Below are 23,542 nucleotides of genomic sequence, written 5' to 3' on the forward strand. Positions count from 1 at the left end.
TGACTATCACAGATGAAAACAGAATGTCATTGGAATCAGTTATTTTTCCCCACTGAGGTATAAAATCTATATAGAAATTTGATACTATACTATAACAAATTGTACTTTTCATAGTTCTGTTTTAATTTCCTTTAAACCCTGTTTATTATAGTTTGTTTTTTAAATTGTTGTAAAAATGTTTTCATGATTCTGAATCTGGTTCCAGTTCTTTTTCATTTATTTTTATATCAGTATTTAATATACTGGCTACCAGTTCTAATCAGAAAAAAAATCTTAGACATCTCTTCATTATTCCAGCGCATTCAGCGGAAGTCACTGATGTGCAAGCAAACCATAAAAGGTGCAGCTCTCTGGAAAGCGCAGTTCGTAGATTGTTTCCGTCTGAGTATTCTTTACGATGATTCTTGATGAGCGACTCTTTCAACCTTGTAAACATCAGTGTGCACAGTCTCGCTACTACGTAGTTGCACGTCCTGGGACAGGAAGGCTGGTTCACAGCTAGTGGAAGCGAGGGCAGTCTATAAAGTTTTAATGGCTGATAAACCTTACATCCTGCAGAAGGAAAGCACTTTTCCTTTTTTTGCTACTTAAGAATGTGGCAGAAATGTATGCTGAGGTAGCCCAGTCAGTCCTTACGTTTTCCTTTTTTTGTGTAAATTTGGTCTCAGAATATTTCTGGAAGGGTGACGTTTCGAAGAAGCCACTGCTGGGATCGGCTTCCACTGCAGTCTCTGATGCTGGGCACCTGGCTGTCCTCGTCTGTGGCTTTATCCAGGCACTGGTTACTGTTCACATGCTGCAGGGTCAATTTCACCGGGTCATACTCCCAAAGCTGGTTGCCTTTTAGGTGGTGGCATTTGAGCATTGTGACTGGGCCATTAAGTTTGGAGACATCCAAGCAAAGGTCATCTGTTCTAATTTCTTTGTTGGCAGTGTAAGAGAAAACCTGATTACCTCCCATACCGTGACAGTTAAAAATTCCAACTTTTTCATTCTCTTTTCTAGCCATGTTATCTAGACACTGATTTGTTTCCACATTTCGTATCTCTCCCAAAGAGAAATAGTGACGTGGAATCTGAGAATCAGGATAAATATTCTCTAGGTACCAAGAGAATGGTCTGCATTGGAGTTTGTGCCTTAGACCAAGTCTCGATGATATATCTCCATAATCTACCTTTGTAACACCTGGAGAAATTATATAGAAGAAATTCTTGAATTCATCCATCCATACTTCTGCAAGTCGTCTGTTATTTTTATTGATAATCTGCCCTGTGCCTCCTGGGAACGTGTAGGGTGTAGCTTTCCGAAACACGTGTCCAACATGTGAGCAAGTAACAATCTCCAAAGTTCCTCCACACTGCCAAATCCTAAAGGAAATTTCTAGGTTTTCTCCTCCCCAAATATCCATTCCAGCATCATATGTTCCAATTTCCTGAAAGTAATCTCTGTCTATTGAAAAAAGGCCTCCTGCCATTGTAGGTGTTCTCACAGGAAGAGTCCGATCACCTTTCCTTCTGTCCATTTCTCTTTGGGGAACAGGACACCAGCGAAAGTTGAGCTTCCAGTTGAACCCGCCGTAGGTCATGTCAGAACCTGCCATGTACTCGAAAGTGTCATCACTGATCACATCTATGATGGGACAGACCACTGTCTTCCTGTCGTGTTTGATCCTGGCTAAGAGAGGCTCCAGCCACCCCACTGTGCACTCACAGTGCGCGTCTAAAAAGGTGATCACTTGGCCTTTAGACACAGCAGCGCCTTTTAACCTAGCTCTGATCAATCCAGAACGCTGCTCCATTCGAATGACGTGAACGGGTACTTTTAATTTTTTCACGTAACTCTCTAGAGGTCTTTTTAAAAAGTCTCTTTCACTGGCATCATCTACTAAAACAATTTCTTCTAGCATGTGTCTTGGTGAGCGATTAATGACGCTGTGGACAGTTCGCAGAAGTGTGCTCCAAGCCTCATTGTGGAAAACAATCACCACACTGGTTGTAGGAAGGTTATCTGGATACACCTTTGTTTTACACCCTTCTAACCTAACATCTGGTAAAGATCTGTTGAGTGCAATCATCTCACTTGCCATTAAATTGAACTGGTTGATTTTAAACATCTCTTTCATCTTTTCTTGATCCTCTTTAGGAATGACTGGTTTCCCCATTTCTCCAGGACCTTCATGAGGCTTTTGTATTGGCTCTAGAACATCCCCAGCAGGAAGTCCTCGCTCTGTTTTCTCATCACATTTGTTGCATTCACTGAAGTAGAGCAGCAGGAACATATCCAAGAGTACCCAAATCAAGGAGGTGGCTAGGACCACCTTGCAGTATGCAAATTTTCTCATGGCACTTTAAGTCAAATGCAAAATTTTAAAATATATATATATATAAATATACAAAGATCACGAAAATTATTCCAATCCAGTTTCATCAGAAATCACTTTCATAACCTCGCTCCGCGCGCGGCGGCGGCGGCGGCAGCGGGCGCTCCTCGGGGCCGGCCCCGGCGGTCGCGGCGCGGTCCCGCGGGCCGCAGCGCGGGCGCTACTCTCGGGCCGCCGTCCGCCGCGCCGCCTTCTCGGCCACTGCCGGCGGCTCCCCCGGCGGGCGGGCGGGCCCGGCGCGGGCCCCGCCTCCGCCGCGCCTGCCCCCGCCTCCGCGCCGGGCCTCGCGGGCTCGGCGCGCTACTCCGGGCGGCCCCGCATGCCGCCGCCGCTGCCGCTCGCTCGGGGCCGCCTCAGCGCGGCGGGCCGGGGCCGCAGGGCCACCCGCGCAGGCCGCTTGGGCGCGGTCCTCCCCCCCTTCAATGTTTAAAAAGACATTTTGCCTGTGACGGATTCATGTTGATGTATGGCAAAACCAATACAATATTGTAAAGTAATTAACCTCCAATTAAAATAAATATATTTTTAAAAAATATAAATAAAAAATAAAAAGACATTTTACATATATATATGTACATATATGCATGTGGCTGCTGCTGCTAGGTTGCTTTAGTCATGTCCAACTCTGCGCGACCCCATGGACAGCAGCCACAGGCTCCCCCGTCCCTGGGATTCTCCAGGCGAGAATACTGGAGTAGGTTGCCATTTCCTTCTCCAACATATATACATATATATATGTAAAACCATGAAAGACTGATACATTATATGTCATTAAATAATGATGATATAGAAATGATAGCCAAAATATTAATTCCTTAAATAAATATTTTAAAACTTTATTAACTTAAAACATTAAATTTTTGAGCCAGTGAAAGTGAAGTGCCTCACAGAAATACTTAATACAGTAAGTCTTCTACATGTGAACCTTCCAGTTGCAAACTTTTAAAAGAGAGAACGTGTGTTCCATCAACATCAGGCGTGAGTGAAGTTGCAGTTTGCCCTCTGCCTCCTCTTGCTGATGATCCTTCAGCTCTGTCTCTCCCACCTCCTCTTGCTCACCTGTAACACAGCTTGCTGGTTCACTTGATGCCAGCCCTGTATGCCAGCCATCATGATGGACTACTGTGCTTCTCAAGGTACTACAGTATATTAAGAATGTCTTCTTTATGTTTTGTTTTTATGTATTATTTGTGTGAAAGTATTATAAACCTATTACAGTACAGTACTATATAGCAGACTGTGTTAGTTGGGGACCTGTGCTGTGCGCTGAGTCGCTCAGTCGTGTCTGACTCTTTTTGACCCCATGGCTGCCAAGCTCTGTCCATGGGATTCTCCAGGCAAGAATACTGGCATGGATTGCCATGCCCTCCTCCAGGGGATCTTCCTAACCTAGTAATCAAACCCACATCTGCCACGTTGCAGGCGGATTCTTTTACCATCTGAGCCACCAGGAAGCCCAAGAATACTGGAGTGGGTAGCCTGGGCAAACTTTGTTGGACTTAAGAACCAACTGGACTTACAAATGCACTCTCAGAATGGAACTTGATTGTATGTAGGGGACTTATTGTATTATATAAGGAATACTCTATTCTAACATTGACTTAAGTTATTACTTTAAAAGGTACAAGGTGCTATTGTTATCCATTAAAGTAAAAACTCAAGATAAACAACACAGGACAACTATATGCTAATATTGTGAACCATGACTCATTACATATTTTATTCAAAGCTTAATTAATAAATGTTTCTTCTTGCTAAAACAGCTTTTATTGACATTAGGTTCTACTGATTTTTGAGAAATAGAGCTGCTCCACACTGAATCCACTGGTCTTGGTTGCCTCCACATGGAATGTTGATATTGATCACCACACGATCCCTTTCAGCACTTGTGTAAATAGGCAAAGATATGCACTCATCAGGGGAATATGGACCATATGCAGCCTGTTTAAAAGAATTAATTTTGTTTTAAAATACAGCAATATACTGTGTTGAAGCAGATTATTAGATAACCAAAGATATAAACATAAAACCCTCCCAAATAATATGATTTATTTAACATTTTATTATAAAATGTTTAAAATAAAGATTAGCATAATAAACCCCATCATTCAGCTGCAACAATTATCAACTCATTGTATTTCATTTCAACCTTCCCCCAGCAACAAACATTACAGTATTTTGAACCAAATCCTACACAAAAATTTCCTTAAATATTAAAATGTCTATAAATAAAGTATAACTAATCACAATATTATCACATAAAAATATTAACAATAATTCCTTCCTTAATATCACCTTATATCCATTATCTCATTAACCCATTCTTAAAAAGATTTTTTTCTAAGAACAGTGATTCAAATAGAGCCTTCACTTTGTGGTTTGCTATGTCTCTTATATCTCCTAAATTTACAAGTTTCCCTCCTTTATTCTTTGCAATTTGTTTGCTAAAGTACTATACCAAAGAGTTTCCCATATTCTAACTTTTGTTGGCTACATCCCCATGGTATCTTGTTCTTTTGTTCTCTTTATTCTTGTAAAGGGGATCTGGAGGTGAGTTCAGGTTCAGATTAAATTTTTGGTCTGCATAGGTAATAGTGTATACTTCAATCAAGAAGCAAATAAAGTGTGGCTATCTCTTTTACTTTTTATTGAAGGTTAACCGCTTTACAGAATTTTGTTGTTTTCTATCGAACCTCAACGTGAATTGGCCATAGGTATACATATGCCCCCTCCCTCTTCAACCGTTCTTGCATCTCCCTCCCCATCCAACCCCTCTAGGTTGATACAGAGCCCCTGTTTAAGTTCCCTGAAACACAAAGCAAATTCCCATAGATATTAGGTGCCATTGATGATGATATAAATCTTGTTTATATTTAAGATTACAAAATGATGATCTAGTTACATTATTTCTTCATTTCCAAACAGAAACATATCTATAAAGAGGAAATTCCACTTATCAATCATATGATTACCATGAGGGAGGAAAGGCTAGGTAAATGCTATCTAATTTCGCTTTATGTATGTGCTTTTAGAACAATGAATTTTTTTCCTGTTATACTGGAAAGGTGATAAGTGACTACCTATTTTTGAAGTATCATTATGAACTGGTAGATTTAAACATATTCAATGTGTTTCAATGTAATGTAATCATTATTTTATTGGTGTTCAAACTGTCAATCTTTGTGCAGTGGGAACTCATTAATTTGGCCCCTGAGGGTTTTGTTTCTACATGTATCTAATCTTAGGAAGCATCCCTAGGGCCATAGGAAGCATCACTACAAACAAAGCTAGTGGAGGTGATGGAGCTATTTCAAATCCTAAAGATGATGCTGTGAAAGCACTGCATTCTACATGCCAGGAAATTTGGAAAACGCAGTGGTGGCCAAAGGACTGGAAACGTCAGTTTTCATTCCAATCCCAAAGAAAGGCAATCCCAAAGGATGTTCAAACTCCTGCACAATTGTACTCATCTCACACGCTAGCAAAGTAATGCTCAAAATTCTCCAAGTGAGGCTTCAACAGTATGTAAACCGAGAACGTCCAGATGGTCAAGCTGGACTTAGAAAAGGCAGAGGAAGCAGAGATCAAACTGCAAACATCCACTGGATCAAAGAAAAAGTAAGAGAGTTCCAGAAAAACATCTACTTCTGCTTTATTGGCTACACCAAAGCCTCTGACTATGTGGACCACAATAAACTGTGGAAAATTCTTAAAGAGATGGGAATACCAGACCACCTTACTGGCTTCCTGAGAAATCTGTATGCAGGTCAGGAAACAACAGTTAGAACTGGACATAGAATAACAGACTGGTTCCAAATAGGAAAAGGAGTACATCAAAGCTGTATACTGTCACCGTGTTTATTTAACTTCTATGCAGAGTACACCATACAAAATGCCGGGCTGGATGAAGCACAAGCTGGAATCAAGATTGCCTGGAGAAATATCGATAACCTCAGATAGGCAGATGACACCACCCTTATGGCAGAAAGCGAAGAAGAACTAAAGAGCCTCTTGATGAAAGTGAAAGAGGAGAGTGAAAATGCTGGCTCAAAACTCAATGTTCAAAAAAAAGAAGATCATATCATCCAGTCCCATCATTTCATGGCAAATAGATGGGGAAACAATGGAAACAGTGAGAGACTTTATTTTCTTGGGCTGCAAAATCACTGCAGATGGTGACAGCAGCCATTAAATTAAAGACACTAGCTCCTTGGAAGAAAGGCTATGACCAACCTAGACAGCATATTAAAAAACAGAGACATTACTTTGCCAACAAAGGTCCGTCTAGTCAAAGAATTGCTGCTTTTGAACCGTGGTGTTAGAGAAGAATCTTGAGAGTCCCTTGGACTGCAAGTAGATCAAACCAGTCAATTCTAAAGGAAGTAAGGGTGAATTACATTGATTGATTTGTGGATATTGAAGAATCCTTGCATCCCTGGGATAAAGCCCACTTGGTCATGGTGTATGATCTTTTTAATGTGTTGTTGGATTCTGATTGCTAGAATTTTGTTGAGGATTTTTGCATCTATGTTCATCAGTGATATTGGCCTGTAGTTTTCTTTTTTTGTGACATCTTTGTCAGGTTTTGGTATTAGGGTGATGGTGGCCTCATAGAATGAGTTTGGAAGTTTACCTTCCTCTGCAATTTTCTGGAAGAGTTTGAGTAGGATAGGTGTTAGCTCTTCTCGAAATTTTTGGTAGAATTCAGCTGTGAAGCCGTCTGGACCTGGGCTTTTGTTTGCTGGAAGATTTCTGATTACAGTTTCAATTTCCGTGCTTGTGATGGGTCTGTTAAGATTTTCAATTTCTTCCTGGTTCAGTTTTGGAAAATTGTACTTTTCTAAGAATTTGTCCATTTCTTCCACGTTGTCCATTTTATTGGCATACAACTGCTGATAGTAGTCTCTTATGATCCTTTGTATTTCTGTGTGGTCTGTTGTGATCTCTCCATTTTCATTTCTAATTTTATTGATTTGATTTTTCTCTCTTTGCTTCTTGATGAGTCTGGCTAGTGGTTTGTCAATTTTATTTATCCTTTCAAAGAACCAGCTTTTGGCTTTGTTGATTTTTGCTATGGTCTCTTTTGTTTCTTTAGCATTTATTTCTGCCCTAATTTTTAAGATTTCTTTCCTTCTACTAACTCTGGGGTTCTCCAATTCTTCCTTTTCTAGTTGCTTTAGTTGTAGAGTTAGGTTATTTATTTGACTTTTTTCTTGTTTCTTGAGGTATGCCTGTATTGCTATGTACTTTCCTCTTAGCACTGCTTTTACAGTGTCCCACAGGTTTTGGGTTGTTGTGTTTTCATTTTCATTAGTTTCTATGCATATTTTGATTTCTTTTTTCATTTCTTCTGTGATTTGTTGGTTATTCAGAAGTGTGTTGTTCAACCTCCATATGCTGGAATTTTTAATAGTTTTTCTCCTGTAATTGAGATCTAATCTTAATGCATTATGGTCAGAAAAGATGCTTGGAATGATTTCGATTTTTTTGAATTTATCAAGTTTAGATTTATGGCCCAGGATGTGATCTATCCTGGAGAAGGTTCCATGAGCACTTGAAAAAAAGGTGAAATTCATTGTTTTGGGGTGAAATGTCCTATAGATATCAATTAGGTCTAACTGCTCTAATGTATCATTTAAAGTTTGTGTTTCTTTGTTAATTTTCTGTTTAGTTGATCTGTCCATAGGTGTGAGTGGGGTATTAAAGTCTCCCACTATTATTGTGTTATTGTTGATTTCCCCTTTCATACTTGTTAGCATTTGTCTTACATATTGTGGTGCTCCTATATTGGGTGCATATATATTTATAATTGTTATATCTTCTTCTTGGATTGATCCTTTGATCATTATGTAGTGGCCTTCTTTGCAATGTAATTCACCACATTAACAAATTGAAAAATAAAAACCATATGATTATCTCAATAGATGCAGAGAAGGCCTTTGACAAAATTCAACATCCATTTATGATAAAAACTCCCCAGAAAGCAGGAATAGAAGGAACATACCTCAACATAATAAAAGCTATATATGACAAACCCACAGCAAACATTATCCTCAATGGTGAAAAATTGAAAGCATTTCCCCTAAAGTCAGGAACAAGACAAGGGTGTCCACTTTCACCGCTACTGTTCAACATAGTTCTGGAAGTTTTGGCCACAGCAATCAGAGCAGAAAAAGAAATAAAAGGAATCCAAATTGGAAAAGAAGAAGTAAAACTCTCACTGTTTGCAGATGACATGATCCTTTACATGGAAAACCCTAAAGACTCCACCAGAAAATTACTAGAGCTCATCAATGAATATAGTAAAGTTGCAGGATATAAAATCAACACACAGAAATCCCTTGCATTCCTATACACTAATAATGAGAAAGTAGAAAAAGAAATTAAGGAAACAATTCCATTCACCATTGCAACAAAAAGAATAAAATACTTAGGAATATATCTACCCAAAGAAACTAAAGACCTATATATAGAAAACTATAAAACACTGATGAAAGAAATCAAAGAGGACACTAATAGATGGAGAAATATACCATGTTCATGGATCGGAAGAATCAATATAGTGAAAATGAGTATACTACCCAAAGCAATTTACAAATTCAATGCAATCCCTATCAAGCTACCAGCCATATTTTTCACAGAACTAGAACAAATAATTTCAAGATTTGTATGGAAATACAAAAAACCTCGAATTGCCAAAGCAATCTTGAGAAAGAAGAATGGAACTGGAGGAATCAACTTGCCTGACTTCAGGCTCTACTACAAAGCCACAGTTATCAAAACAGTATGGTACTGGCACAAAGACAGACATATAGATCAATGGAACAAAATAGAAAGCCCAGAGATAAATCCACACACATATGGACACCTTATCTTTGACAAAGGAGGCAAGAATATACAATGGATTAAAGACAATCTCTTTAACAAGTGGTGCTGGGAAAACTGGTCAACCACTTGTAAAAGAATGAAACTAGATCACTTTCTAACACCACACACGAAAATAAACTCAAAATGGATTAAAGATCTAAATGTCCAGAAACTATAAAACTCCTAGAGGAGAACATAGGCAAAACACTCTCAGACATAAATCACAGCAGGATCCTCTATGATCCACCTCCCAGAATTCTGGAAATAAAAGCAAAAATAAACAAATGGGATCTAATTAAAATTAAAAGCTTCTGCACAACAAAGGAAAATATAAGCAAGGTGAAAAGACAGCCTTCTGAATGGGAAAAAATAATAGCAAATGAAGCAACTGACAAACAACTAATCTCAAAAATATACAAGCAACTTATGCAGCTCAATTCCAGAAAAATAAATGACCCAATCAAAAAATGGGCCAAAGAACTAAATAGACATTTCTCCAAAGAAGACGTACGGATGGCTAACAAACACATGAAAAGATGCTCAACATCACTCATTATCAGAGAAATGCAAATCAAAACCACAATGAGGTACCATTTCACGCCAGCCAGAATGGCTGCGATCCAAAAATCTGTAAGCAATAAATGCTGGAGAGGGTGTGGAGAAAAGGGAACCCTCCTACACTGTTGGTGGGAATGCAAACTGGTACAGCCACTATGGAGAACAGTGTGGAGATTCCTTAAAAAATTGCAAATAGAACTACCTTATGACCCAGCAATCTCACTGCTGGGCATACACACCGAGGAAACCAGAATTGAAAGAGACACATGTTACCCCAATGTTCATCGCAGCACTGTTTATAATAGCCAGGACATGGAAACAACCCAGATGTCCATCAGCAGATGAATGGATAAGAAAGCTGTGGTACATATACACAATGGAGTATTACTCAGCCATTAAAAAGAATTCATTTGAATCAGTTCTGATGAGATGGATGAAACTGGAGCCGATTATACAGAGTGAAGTAAGCCAGAAAGAAAAACACCAATACAGTATACTAACACATATATATGGAATTTAGAAAGATGGCAATGACGACCCTGTATGCAAGACAGGAAAAAAGACATAGCTGTGTATAACGGACTTTTGGACTCAGAGAGAGAGGGAGAGGGTGGGATAATTTGGGAGAATGGCATTCTATCATGTATACTATCATGTAAGAATTGAAAAAAAAATAAAAAAAAATAAAGGAAGTAAGGCCTGAATATTTACTGGAAGGACTGATTGATGAAGCTGAAGCTATAATACTCTGGCCATCTGATGTGAAGAACTGACTCACTGGAAAAGACCCTGATTCTGGCAAAGACCGAAGGCAGGAGGAGAAGCGGATGACATAGGATGAGATGGTTGGATGGTATCACCAACACGATGGATACGAGTTTGAGCAAGTTCTGGGAGATGGTGATGGACAGGGAAGCCTGGCGTGCTGCAGTCCATGGGGTTGCAAAGAGTCGGGCATGACAGCATGACCTAACTGACTCTGTCCCTAGTCATCTTCAAAAGCTTTGTTTCCTTCTAGTGTCTCAAGACACTGTAAGTTCATCTTGTTTATCTGCTGTCTCAGAAATAAAGGACAGTCATTACTCTGAGGATCCTCAGATCCTTTAATGAAAAAATGGTGCCTGCATGCATGCTCATTTGCTGAGTCCTGTCCAACTCTTAGTGACACCATAGACTATAGCCTGCCAGGCTCCTCTGTCCGTAAGATATTTTTCCAGGCAGGAATACTGGAGTGGGTTGCCATTTCCTCCTCCAGGGGATCCTCCAAACCTAGGGATTATTCCTGCATCTCCTCCGTTAGTAGGTGATTCTTTTCTACTGAGCCACCTGGGGTGGTACTAGGGACCACAGTCTGAGTGCTAGAAATGACCTATCATTTTCCTTCTAGGATTTTTTAGTGACTGAAGCTCAGAAATATGTATTTCTTAAAGAAAACCATCAGAAGTTCATAATAATTCCAGTTCAAATTTAGGATTAATGTTACTTATTGAATATATAATTTTATTTAAAGTATGGATTATGTTTTAGAGTTAGAATGAAACATAAGACAAAGTTGGACTCATCCTAGAATTTTACAAATGATAAATTAGAAACTTATGGAGAATTTTTCATGGTAACTTAGTTAAGCAAGTGGCAACGTTGTCATAGGTAGTACAGTTGAAAAAAAAATTGGTATTTGAATATTAGCTTGTCTAGGAGCTCCTGACCCTAGTGTAGATAGATTATTCTCTGAGTATCAGTTTCCCTATCATAAAAGGGACATAAACAACACTTGAATCCAATGATGTATTTAGGAGTTTATTATTTATCCACATATCTTCAAATCTTAGGACTACATATGCATGCATTTTCTTTAATTCTTACTAATTCTAAAATCAATTTAAGAAAAGTCCCAGCTTTTTACCATCTGCTACATGTCATGGATGGTTCTAGGATATAGAGAAATAAAAGTATTTTTTGCTTCATGAAAAAATTTAAAACATTCTGTTTTTAAGAGTGGGATCATATGGAATTTTGATTATCTTTTTCAAGCCTCATCTCTATTAAACAAACATGAAAATAATGTTCTAACTTTTCTAAGTCTTTGATACAAATCAGTTAAGTCCCTTTAAAACTCATTCATTTCTAAACAATAACATAAGAAATGTACATGAGAAAATGTATTCTTTATGAAGAATCATTATCTAAATAGATAAAAAAAGCCATCTGCCTTGAATCTTTCTAATTTTTCTATGTTTGTATTGATGATTCTGTCAGTTACTTATCCACTCATTTACCAGCATTTATCTGCTAACATTGTCCTTGGAATTATAAAGATTAAGAATTTTAATATATATTCAGATAGGGAAAAGAATAATCATCTTTGAAACTTATAATTTAGTTTAGGAAACAGCATACACATCAAATATTAAGAATGCAATTTCTGGAAAAATTAGTACTTTACAAAATGAAAGTAAACTACTACTCTGGGATATATTAACCTAACAAAGATTAAAGAAGAGAATGAACCCTGAGTGGGGCCTCAGAAAAAATATGGAACTTGGAGTAAAGAGAATTTTCAACCATTATTAGTCACTGCCTAATCTCTTCCCTCTTTTCCAATTCTGCTTAAATGGCAAAGCTTTAGGATTCAGAAATTCCAGTAATTTTCATAACACCTTAGCCATTCCTAAAGTTAGTAACCTAGTGCAGGCTTTCTTTTGGTATTGCCTTTAAATTCTTCAGCAAAGAGCAGACAAACATTATATATTTGTTGAACAGAAATGATGTGAATCATTGAATGTCTATTTATAATCCCAGGAAAGGTCTTAAATTATCTTTCTCTGCCACCCGATATTTGCTTTGCTTCATCTAACTTCTATGGTCAAAAATGAAAATAAAACATCACATTAAAATGTTTTATAATGCTATCACTTTCTATTCAGAAGATTTCTTTATATCTCTTCATTTTAACACCAAGCAATTTTCTCTTTAAGTCAAGAATCTAAGAATAAAGCAAAGTTGATTCTCTGAATATTCACTCTCAATTTACTAGTGTTTGTATATATTTCCAAATCCTTCATAACCTGCTTTTGGTTGTAGGCTTTATGTTTAAGTGAGGGTGCAAATCTCCTCAGCAAAAACTCACAGTGTTTTAAAAGCAAAGTACCACAGTTGCTTCTTAACATTTAACTTCTCAAAATCTCATAAATGGTAAATGTTAAAACCTCCTGTAAAAAAGTTAAATGGACTTGCTCTTAGGTAACCAATAAATAAATGATCAAAGTAATAGAGCTAAGTGCTTTGTCATTCTCACTCAGCATATCTTAGGCAGACAGAAGTTTCATAAACATTGTTAACTGAATTAAATTCTTATGGCACAACTCCCTCTTTAATATGTTTATCTTAATAGAAAAAGCATAAGACCCTGCTGGGCAGAAATATTTGGATGAAACTAAAAGTTTATTAATTATTAATAAATATACTAAGAGCTCAATGCAAAAAAAGAGATATATTAGAAGGACTCAAATATTTCATATTATATTATATAAACAAGTTAGTTTATATAAAATTAAACATATAAAAACCTATATATTGTGATTACTCACACTCATGCCTAGGCCCCAGGGAAAGTGACTTAAAAATATATATGTACTGCAAATAGAAGGCAACATGCTAATAAGTGAAAGAAGCTGTTTACAATCATTTAGCCAACAAACCAAAGAAAATAACAAAATAAAATAACACCAGAGAACAACAAAAACAACAAAAAACCAAATTAACCCCAGGTGAATTATGATAAATATTTTGCCAATATCAATTCAAAGTTCACTATAATAAAACATGTGAGGGCAAACTTCACATGATGAGAAATAGCTTTATGCATAAGGTCCAACTTATTTATGCATAAGGTCCAACTAACTTCTTCTATTATGAACCAAGTCAATGAACAGCTATTCGCTTTAGAAAAGAAGATGTGAGAAAATCAGAAGTTAAGTGGCATACTTATAAAGTAATGCAACCCTGAAAAAATAACTATTTCATAACAGGAAATTAAACAACATGCCAACAATAAATATGTTGAAAGACTCTGTTCTGTCAAGAATGTCTAGCTACTCTTTAAAATGTATTTTGGTAGAGAACTACTTCACTGTTTTTCAATAATACAATGTTAACAACATTGCTTTCAGAGTAAGTCCTTAAGAAAAAAAAGGCACATAGAAAAAATAGTAATTTAATACTTAATATTTTAAAATCAGAGTATATAAAAGGCAGCATTTTCAGCATATATCATTTCATACTGTGAGTGGCATGTGTAATCATTTTATAGTCATAATTTCCCTGGGAATGAAATTGTTTCTAAAGTTGAACTGTCAATTGTGACACCTCTTGGAAGGTATAGGCCTGTGGGGTTCAGGCTGGTCCAGAATTTCTATGGTACTGTGGGGCTGATAGACCCTAAGTAATGCTCTTCACTGGGAAAATAGTTCAAAGGCAAACTGACTTCCTATGGAATGTAAGAACAGGGCATTATAAAGGCTGACCTACCTCAAAAGGTAGTATTGCCCTAACTGTTATGCAGAACACTAGATCCTGATGGAGGTGGGGTGCAGGTACAGGAAAAGGGTTGTGTGTTAGGAAACTTTGGGGAATTCTCAGTTTTTAACATTCTCAAAACCACCATAAATTTCTAAATTTAAATTTGTATACTGAACAAGTTTTCTGAGAACCATTATGGAAAAACGCAGTGTAGAACACTTTGGAGAAAGTGAATGCTTTTTGGGGTAAAATCCCTTTGGGGAATCTTAATTTGGACCTATGTTATTTTAACCCCCAGTACTGAGCTGTAACTGGAAGAACCTTAAGAATCTGCATCATGAATGAATGAGTGAATGAACGCATAAATGAATCATGTGAGTGTAGGATATATTACTTGCTGAACATAGACAATGGTAAACAGAAACACTAGGAAAATAGCATCAGCACTTTACTACCTTTTAATTCTTTTGGACATTCCTAATTAGAATTTTGTTGGCTGACAAAGTATACATTACATATAACAGTTCAGTTCAGTTCAGTCGCTCAGTCATGTCTGACTCTTTGCGACCCCATGAATCACAGCACGCCAGCCCTCCCTGTCCATCACTAACTCCCGGAGTTCACTCACGTCCATCGAGTCAGTGATGCTGTCCGGCCATCTCATCCTCTGTCGTCCCCTTCTCCTCCTGCCCCCAATCCCTCCCAGCATCAGTCTTTCCCAGTGAGTCAACTCTTCTCATGAGGTGGCCAAAGTACTGGAGTTTCAGAAGCAATAGTAAACCTCCCATTTTCCTCAATAAAAGTCTTAAGAATTAGCTGTTCATGTCCTTTGTTAATATTACCATGTAAGTTCTTCCGTCTTTCACAACCTAAAATGCTCTTTTACAATGAAAACACCATGCACCTCACAGCAATGCTGTGCAAATGACTGGGTTACTGGGCCTGTTTCCGCTGAAATAGTTGTTCAGGACTTTCAGGTGTCAGATGCACGTGTGCATGCACGCTCAGTGCTGCCCGACTCTGTGCAACCCCAGGGACTGCAGTCCGCCAGGCTCCTCCATCCATGGGATTCTCCAGGCAAAAGTATTGGAGAGAGTTGCCATGCCCTCCTCCAGGAGATCTTCCCAAACCAGGGATCAAACCCGCATCTCTTGTGGAACCTGCACTGCGGGCAGATTCTTTACTGCTGAGCCATTGGGGTAGCCCTTCTTTCTCCTTAGGTATCAGATAATATGATGCAAATAATTTGTGGAATAACCTTATTCAGGCCCAAAAGGAATTAGTTACCAAAGTTCTGAACTTCATTATTTTATTTAAGCTTACTAAATGATTCTGCACTTTCTGCAATAAAGTAGCTGTAAGAGTAAGTGGAAAAGGAACTCGTTTACTTGTTTATGTAAGTTGATGTTGATGCTTCCTTCGATTTTATGTTGGTTCCTACCCTCTTAGTAAAAATGCATTAAAATATGATGATCCCCACCAAATTCTACAAAGCTTATTAAAGATGGATATAGCTGGAATAAAAAATAATTTCTTGAACAAAATAATATTTAACTCAAGCAGAAGTCGGAGAGTTTGACAGTTTATACAGAGTCAGCAAACTTTTCCATAAGAGGCCAGATAGTAAATAATTTCAGGATTTATGGGCTATATGTCTGGGATGTAACTGCATCCTTAACTCTGCTGCAGCAGTCTAGAAGCGTCTACATAAATGAGCAGAGCTGTTTGCCACACAAAATTTTCTTCATGGACACCAAAATTCACTTAATTCATTTCGGTTAACTTTTACATGTCATGAAATACTATCCTTCTGAGTTTTTCATCTGTTTAAAAAGATACAAGTCATTCATGATCACATTACTGTGGGCTGCACAGAAATAAGCTGTGCCCTGGATTTGGCCTGTGGACTGTAGTTTCCTAAACACTAGTTTATACTATAGGTTGACTCAGTATCAGGCCCAATATTTAAGAGAAATAACCTGAATTTGAAACTTAGTTGCCTACCTTGATCAAGCTACACAGTCTTTTAAACTTATGTTTTCTGAGTTTACAAGGGAAATGATAACATTTTTAATGTTTTTAAATGTTTTTATAACAATATTTTCCTATTTCAGTACTTCCTGTTTCAAATATTTTTGGAAGGCCTAACTATCTTATATTCTAAACATTCTGTACAGTGTTTGACACATAATCAATACAGATAAATATTCATTGCTGTTATTCAAATACTAATGCTACTAGTGGGGGACCCATAACAAGTCACTTAGTTTACCAGATTTGCAGTTTCTTCCTCAGGAAAACATAGAGAAAAACTGCTCTACCAAACTCGGAGGGTTACTGTGAAAACATATGTGATTGTATTTCACTCTATGTCAATCTTCAGTTCTCTCAGTGCTAGACCAATTTTCTAAAACTAAAAATCTGATCCTACCACACACCTGTTCTGAATTCTTAATGACTTTCTATTGATCATAAGACAGGCTCAACTCCTTGGCGTGGCTCCAAGGGTTGTCATACTTGGGCTCAGCCTTTTTTTCTGACTACATCCCCTATCATTCTTCGGTTTGAACCATTCCAGTACATCTGTACTATATTTGCAGTTCCCAGAACAACCTAAATTCTTCTCATATCTCCATGCATTCAAAACTACGTCCCCTTCTGTACGGAATGCCTTGGTCCTACCATTTTTGAATTTGTCCTTGAACTTTTCATACTTCTATTGTGAATACAGATTGGGGAAGATTCTTCCTTTCCCTGTGAGATCATCAGACTTTCCCTCTTCTGCTTACACATGATAGAGCTGAGGTCTCCTTCATCTGCCAAAACATTTTATGCAATCCTCCATAAATGTACTTCTGTAATTTTGAACTGAATAGTTTCTCTTCCCCTTTGTCTTTACTCAACAGAAGACTCTCTGAAGGAAGAAATTTATTTTGTTACCCCACTGTTCAGAACATGGTATATAACTTAAGTATTGAATGATAATTGAAAGCACTTAGTGTACTGTAAAGTACCATATGAAATAATTATTATCATACTATTATAAAAACGTTTTAAAATGTTCACATCAGGATAAGTTAGACTTACCATGTGTACTAACTAACCATGTAAGTTAGTACTTACCCTGCTGGGTACTTCACAGATACAGGGCCTTAACATGGTTCTATAGGAAACGCCAGTCTCCACTTTCAAATGAGGCTCATTGAGACCAGGCAATTAGCCCCAAATCACCCAGATCATAAGTCTGAGAGCTGGGAATGGGATTTAGTCTGTTAGACTCCAAAATTCTGTGTTCTGAAACATTTAGCAACATGCCCCATATTCTCTCCCCTCTTAGCTGATCCAGGAGAGGCAGTCAAAACAGTAAGGTTATATGGGAAAATGAGCCTCACTTAAGGAAGGAGGGGGAAAAAGAAGTGGGGAAGCACCTTAAATTCTTCCATTATGTGTCAGCAAAAAGTGAAAAAGCCTTGGAGGAAACCCCTTTTACAAAAATAATAAATTCGTCTTATCTCTCAATAATCACTTTTATTGACTAGGCCAATCATTTTATCTCTCTTTACATGAGCTATTTTTCAAATTAAATTATTTTTAGCTTTCCATTCCAGTCCTGTTTTTTAAACTACGGTAAATAAAATCGTATAGAAATGATACTCAGAGCAAAATGTTGTAGAAGGATAAATTCCAAGTCTCACAAGGTTATGTTGCTTTTTATACAGCCCAGTATAGCACTGCATTTTTGGTTTGCATTCAGTTTATGGTCAGTTATGTGGGTACTGCTTGAGGTCATTGTCTTCTGCATTTATGCCTACTCAGGTAGTCTCCATGCTCTCTATTTTTATTGCTGGGATTTCTCCATAAGTGAGGAGAAGGCAATGGCACCTCACTCCAGTACTCTTTCCTGGAAAATCCCATGGACGAAGGAGCCTGGTAGGCTGCAGTCCATGCGGTCGCGAAGAGTCTGACACGACTGAGCGGCTTCCCTTTCACTTTTTACTTTCATGCATTAGAGGAGGAAATGGCAACCCACTCCAGTGTTCTTGCCTGGAAAGTTCCAGGGATGGGGGAGCCTGGTGGCTGCCATCTATGGGGTCGCACAGAGTCGGACACAACTGAAACAACTTAGCAGTAGCAGCAGCTCCGTAAGTGAACCAGTTTATACATGTCCTACCTTACCTCTTCATCAAGGTCACTATATGGCTTTTAATTTTGTTCGCCAAAGAATTAACACTTTACATAATTAAAAAATTTGGCATTATATACAACTTTATATGTTACCTTAACCTTAACTTTTATATATAACTTTTAATCTGGTTCATACACCTAATGTGTGTAATCCATAATTGTTTGATATACCAATTTCTTACATGAATCAATAGCTTGATAGAAATAAAATAATTTCACCTTCTCTCATTTCATGAAAGAAAATGAAGTTTATATGGTGGGGGGAAATGGAGAGTTTCTCAGAAATGTATGTTCTTTTAGGTCAGAGGATGCAAGAATTCTGGAGTGGGTAGCCCTTCCCTTCTCCAGCGGATCTTCCCAACCCAGGTATCAAACCCAGGTCTCCCGCATTACAGACGGATTCTTTCTTTACGAGCTGAGCCACAAGGGAAGCCCCTTAAAAGGGAAAAGTCAACTTAATGAGTCTCTGTCAAGAGAGTTTTCTTCATTTGCCAAACAGGAGCATAATGACAAGGTATGATATAAAAGCCAGATGTGTATTAACATCATGCTGCTTTTGATTTCTGCATGCTTAGCTATATGAAACACATTTAAGTTATGTGACCACACATTTCCTCATTTAAGCTATGTGAGCACATTTCCATATTTGAAAATAGGAATAATATCCACCTTGCAGGGCTACTCAGAAAAGTATAAGGTAAAGTATATAAAGCATTTAGCACATTGCTGAAAATAACAGGAACACTGGTAGTTCACAGAACCATTTAGCGTTTTTTCTTTTTAGACTAAAGCTTATTTAGAAATTAAAATTATGATGTTATTCTTTTCATAATAAAATAAAGGCTTTAAAATGTCCTATCAGTTCAGTTCAGTTGCTCAGTCGTGTCCGACTCTTTGTGACCCCATGGACTGCTGCACGCCAGGCCTCCATGTCCATCACCAACTCCCAGAGTATACTCAAACTCATGTCCCTTGAGTCACCAACTCCCAGAGAACACTCAAACTCATGTCCCTTGGGTCAGTAATGCCATCCAACCATCTCATCCTCTGTTATCCCCTTCTCCTCCCACCTTCACCCTTTCCCAGCATCAGGGTCTTTTCAAATGAGTCACCTCTTCACATTAGGTGGCTAAAGTATTGGAGTTTCAGCTTCAACATCAGTCCTTCCAGTGAATACTCAGGAGTGATTTCCTTTAGGATGGACTGGTTTGATCTTTCTGCAGTCCAAGGGACCCTCTAGAGTCTTCTCCAACACCACAGTTCAAAAGCAGCAATTCTGCAGCATTCAGCTTTCTTTATAGTCCAACTCTCACATCCATATATGTGGTGAAAACCCACTAGAAAAACCATAGCCTTGACTAGACAGACCTTAGTTGGCAAAGTAATGTCTCTGCTTTTTAATATGGTGTCTAAGTTGGTTACAGTTTTTCTTCCAAGGAGAAAGCATCTTTTAATTTCATGGCTGCAGTCACCATCTGCAGTGATTTTGGAGCCCCCAAAATAAAAGTCAGCCACTGTTTCCCCATCTATTTGTTATGAAGTGATGGGATCAGATGCCATGATCTTAGTTTTCTTTATGTTGAGTTTTAAGCGAACTCTTTCACTTTCATCAAGAGGCTCTTTAGTTCCTCTTCACTTTCTGCCATAAGGTGTCATCTGCATATCTGAGGTCATTGATATTTCTCCTGGCAATCTTGATTCCAGCTTATGCTTCATCCAGCCCAGTGTTTCTCATGATGTACTCTGCATATAAGTTAAATAAGCATGGTGACAATATACAGCCTTGGCATACTCCTTTTCCTATTTGGAACCAGTCTGTTGTTCCATGTCCAGTTCTAACTGTTGCTTCTTGACCTGCATACATATTTCTCAGAAGGCAGGTCAGGTGGTCTGGTATTCCCATCTCTTTCAGAATTTTCCAGTTTGTTGTGACCCACACAGTCAAAGCTTCGGCATAGTCAATAAAGCAGAAGTAGATGATTTTATGAAACTCTCTCGCTTTTTCGGTGATCCAGTGGATGTTGGCAATTTGATCTCTGGTTCCTCTGCCTTTTCTAAAACCAGCTTGAACATCTGGAAGTTCACAGTTCACGCACTGTAGAAGCCTGCCTTACAGAATTTTGAGCATTACTTTGCTAGCATGTGAGATGATTGCAATTGTGCAGTAGTTTGAGCATTCTTTGGCATTGCCTTTCTTTGGGACTGGAATGAAAACTGACCTTTTCCAGTCCTGTGTCCACTGCTGAGTTTTCCAAATGTGCTGGCATACTGCACTTTCACAGCATCATCTTTCAGGATTTGAAATAGCTCAACTGGAATTCCATCACCTCCACTAGCTTTGTTTATAGTGATGCTTTCTAAGGTCTGCTTGACTTCACATTCCAGGATGTCTGGTCCTAGGTGAGTGACCACACCTGGGTCATAAAGATCTTTTTTGTATAGATCTTCTGGGTATTCCTGCCACCTCTTCTGAATATCTTCTGCTTCTGTTAGGTCCATACCATTTCTGTCCTTTATTGAGCCCATCTTTGCATGAAATGTTCTCTTGGTATCTCTAATTTTCTTGCAGAGATCTCTAGTCTTTCCCAGTCTATTGTTTTCCTCTATTTCTTTGTATTGATCACTGAGGAAGACTTTGTTATCTCTCCTTGCTATTCTCTGAAACTCTGCCTTCAAATGGGTATATCTTTCCTTTTCTCCTTTGCCTTTCATTTCTCTGCTTCTCTCAGCTATCTGTAAGGCCTCCTCAGACAACCATTTTGCCTTTTTGCATTTCTTTTTCTTGGGGATGATCTGCTCCCTGTCTCCTGTACAATGTCACAAACCTCCATCCATAGTTCATCAGGCACTCTGTCTATCAGATCTAGTCCCCTGAATCTATTTGTCACTTACACTGTACAATCATAAGGGATTTGATTTAGGTCATACCTGAATGGTCTAATGGTTTTCCCTACTTTTTTCAATTTCAGTCTGAATTTGGCAATCAGGAGTTCATGATCTGAGCCACAGTCAGCTCCTGGTCTTGGTTTTGCTGACTGTATAGACCTTCTCCATCTTTGGCTGCAAAGAATATAGTCAAGCTGATTTTGGTATTGACCATCTGGTGATGTCCATGTGTACAGTCTTCTCTCGTGTTGTTGGAAGAGGGTGTTTGCTATGACCAGTGTGTTCTCTTGGCAAAACTCTATTATCCTTTGCCCTGTTTCATTCTGTACTCCAAGGCCAAATTTGCCTGTTACTCCACACATTTTTTGACTTCCTACTTTTGCATTCCTGTCCCCTAGGGACGGGGGAGCCTGATGGGCTGCCATCTATGGGGTCGCACAGAGTTGGACATGACTGAAGTGACTTAGCAGCAACAGCAGCCCCTATAATGACTGTGGGCATGAATCCCTTAGAAGAATTGAGTAGCCATCATAGTCAAGAAGTGTCCAAAATGCAGTACTTGGATGCAATCTCAAAAACAACAGAATATCTCTGTTCATTTCCAAGGGAAACCATTCAATATCACAGTAATCCAAGTCTATGCCCTGGCCAATAATGCTGAAGAAGCTGAAGTTGAATGGTTCTGTGAGGGCCTACAAGACCTTCTAGAACTAACATCCTCTCAAAGAAAAAAAAGTCCTATACATCTTAAATATAATAAAGGACACAGTATTTTGAGTATAAATTTGTTCAAATGCAGTGAGATTAAAAAGTAAACAAAAAATTCATAGGCCAAGAACATCTTATTAAAAATATATAATCCAAAAATGAATTGATTAAAGTTGTTCCTGTTAAAAATGTATTACCTGTGGAATCCAGCCCATAAAACAAGGGAGAACTGACGATACACTAGGAGAATCATGCTGATTTTCACAAAGTCGATTTCCATCAAAACTGCATCCTTCCAGCAGTAAGCCACTGATCTGCCATAGAGATATACAAACCATTAAAATACATATTACAGTCTGAAACGACAGGAGTTACTCTATTATAGCTTCAGAAGGAAGGCAACAATTTCCATTGTAACTATACATTTCAAACAGTGTTAAAACAAAGACTATGGTATTTTATCTGAGAATAATGAAGGAGAAGGCCTGGACCAGTGTTCACTGTGAGCTTCCTTTAGGCTTAGTCCTGAATTTTAGCAAATATTTGAGAAAAAAATACTTACAAATGTCATCAGTTATACAACTGCATGTGCTTTGGCACTAGAATAATAGAAATATAATGACAAAAGCCAAAATGTTACTCTTTTTACAGGAGGGGGAAAGACAAGCACACCAGAGAAAAAAACAAGTGCTCCTTGCTTGGAATTCTGACATCATTTTCTAAAGCATAGAACAACATTCAGAAAGGTTAATGCAAAATAATTTTTAACATGTCACACACAGCTGAAAGAAGAATAAAATAAAAGGAAAAAAAAGAGTTCATCTCTTGGGGACTCCCCTCGTGGTCCACTGGTTCAGAACCTGTCTTCCCCACTGTAGGTTTGATGTATGAAGCAGGGCACCCAAAGCCAGTGCTCTGGGACCACCCAGATGGATAGGGTGGGAGGGAGGGGTTCAGGATGGGGGACACATGTGCACCTGTGGCCAATCAATGCCAATGTATGGCAAAGCCACCACAATATTGTAATTATCCTCCAATTAAAATTAATTAATAAATTAAAAAAAAGAAATCTGTCTTCCATGGGTTCAATCCTTGGTCAGGGAAGTAAGATCCCACATTCCACAGGGCAACTATACTCACTTGCCTCGACTAGTGTGGGTGATAGTAGCTCAGTCATGCCCGACTCTTTGAGACTCCATGGACTGCAGCCCACCAGGGTCTGTCCGTGGAATTTTCCAGGCAAGAATGCTGGAGTGGGTTGCCATTTCCTTCTCCAGCCACAACTAGAGACACAGCCAAAAATAAATATATTAAAAAAACAAACAAAAAAGGAGTTCATCTCTTACTCTAAATTAACCTTAGTGTAAATTTATGAAATTATGAAAATAAAAATATAAATATTTTGGAAATGTTAGCTTCATATTTCTTAAGTTCATTCTT

The 23,542-nt window shown here is 38.2% G+C and overlaps 1 protein-coding gene and 1 pseudogene across 1 annotated transcript in view; both read right to left on the reverse strand.

The window, feature by feature from the left end:
- Nucleotides 1-278: 278 nt before the first annotated feature.
- LOC138092590 (polypeptide N-acetylgalactosaminyltransferase 1 pseudogene) lies at nucleotides 279-2,341 on the reverse strand (annotated as a pseudogene).
- Nucleotides 2,342-4,162: 1,821 nt separating this feature from the next.
- DYNC2H1 (dynein cytoplasmic 2 heavy chain 1) overlaps nucleotides 4,163-23,542 on the reverse strand; it is a 388,661-nt gene continuing 369,281 nt past the window's right edge. The window contains exons 88-89 of the mRNA XM_068988126.1: nucleotides 22,300-22,416; nucleotides 4,163-4,321 (exon numbers count right to left, since the gene is read on the reverse strand). Coding sequence (XP_068844227.1) covers nucleotides 4,163-4,321; nucleotides 22,300-22,416 — 276 coding nt within the window. The remainder of the gene's footprint in view (nucleotides 4,322-22,299; nucleotides 22,417-23,542) is intronic.

Source organism: Capricornis sumatraensis, chromosome 16 (genome assembly GCF_032405125.1).
Source record: "Capricornis sumatraensis isolate serow.1 chromosome 16, serow.2, whole genome shotgun sequence".
Classification (NCBI taxonomy): Eukaryota; Metazoa; Chordata; class Mammalia; order Artiodactyla; family Bovidae; genus Capricornis; species Capricornis sumatraensis.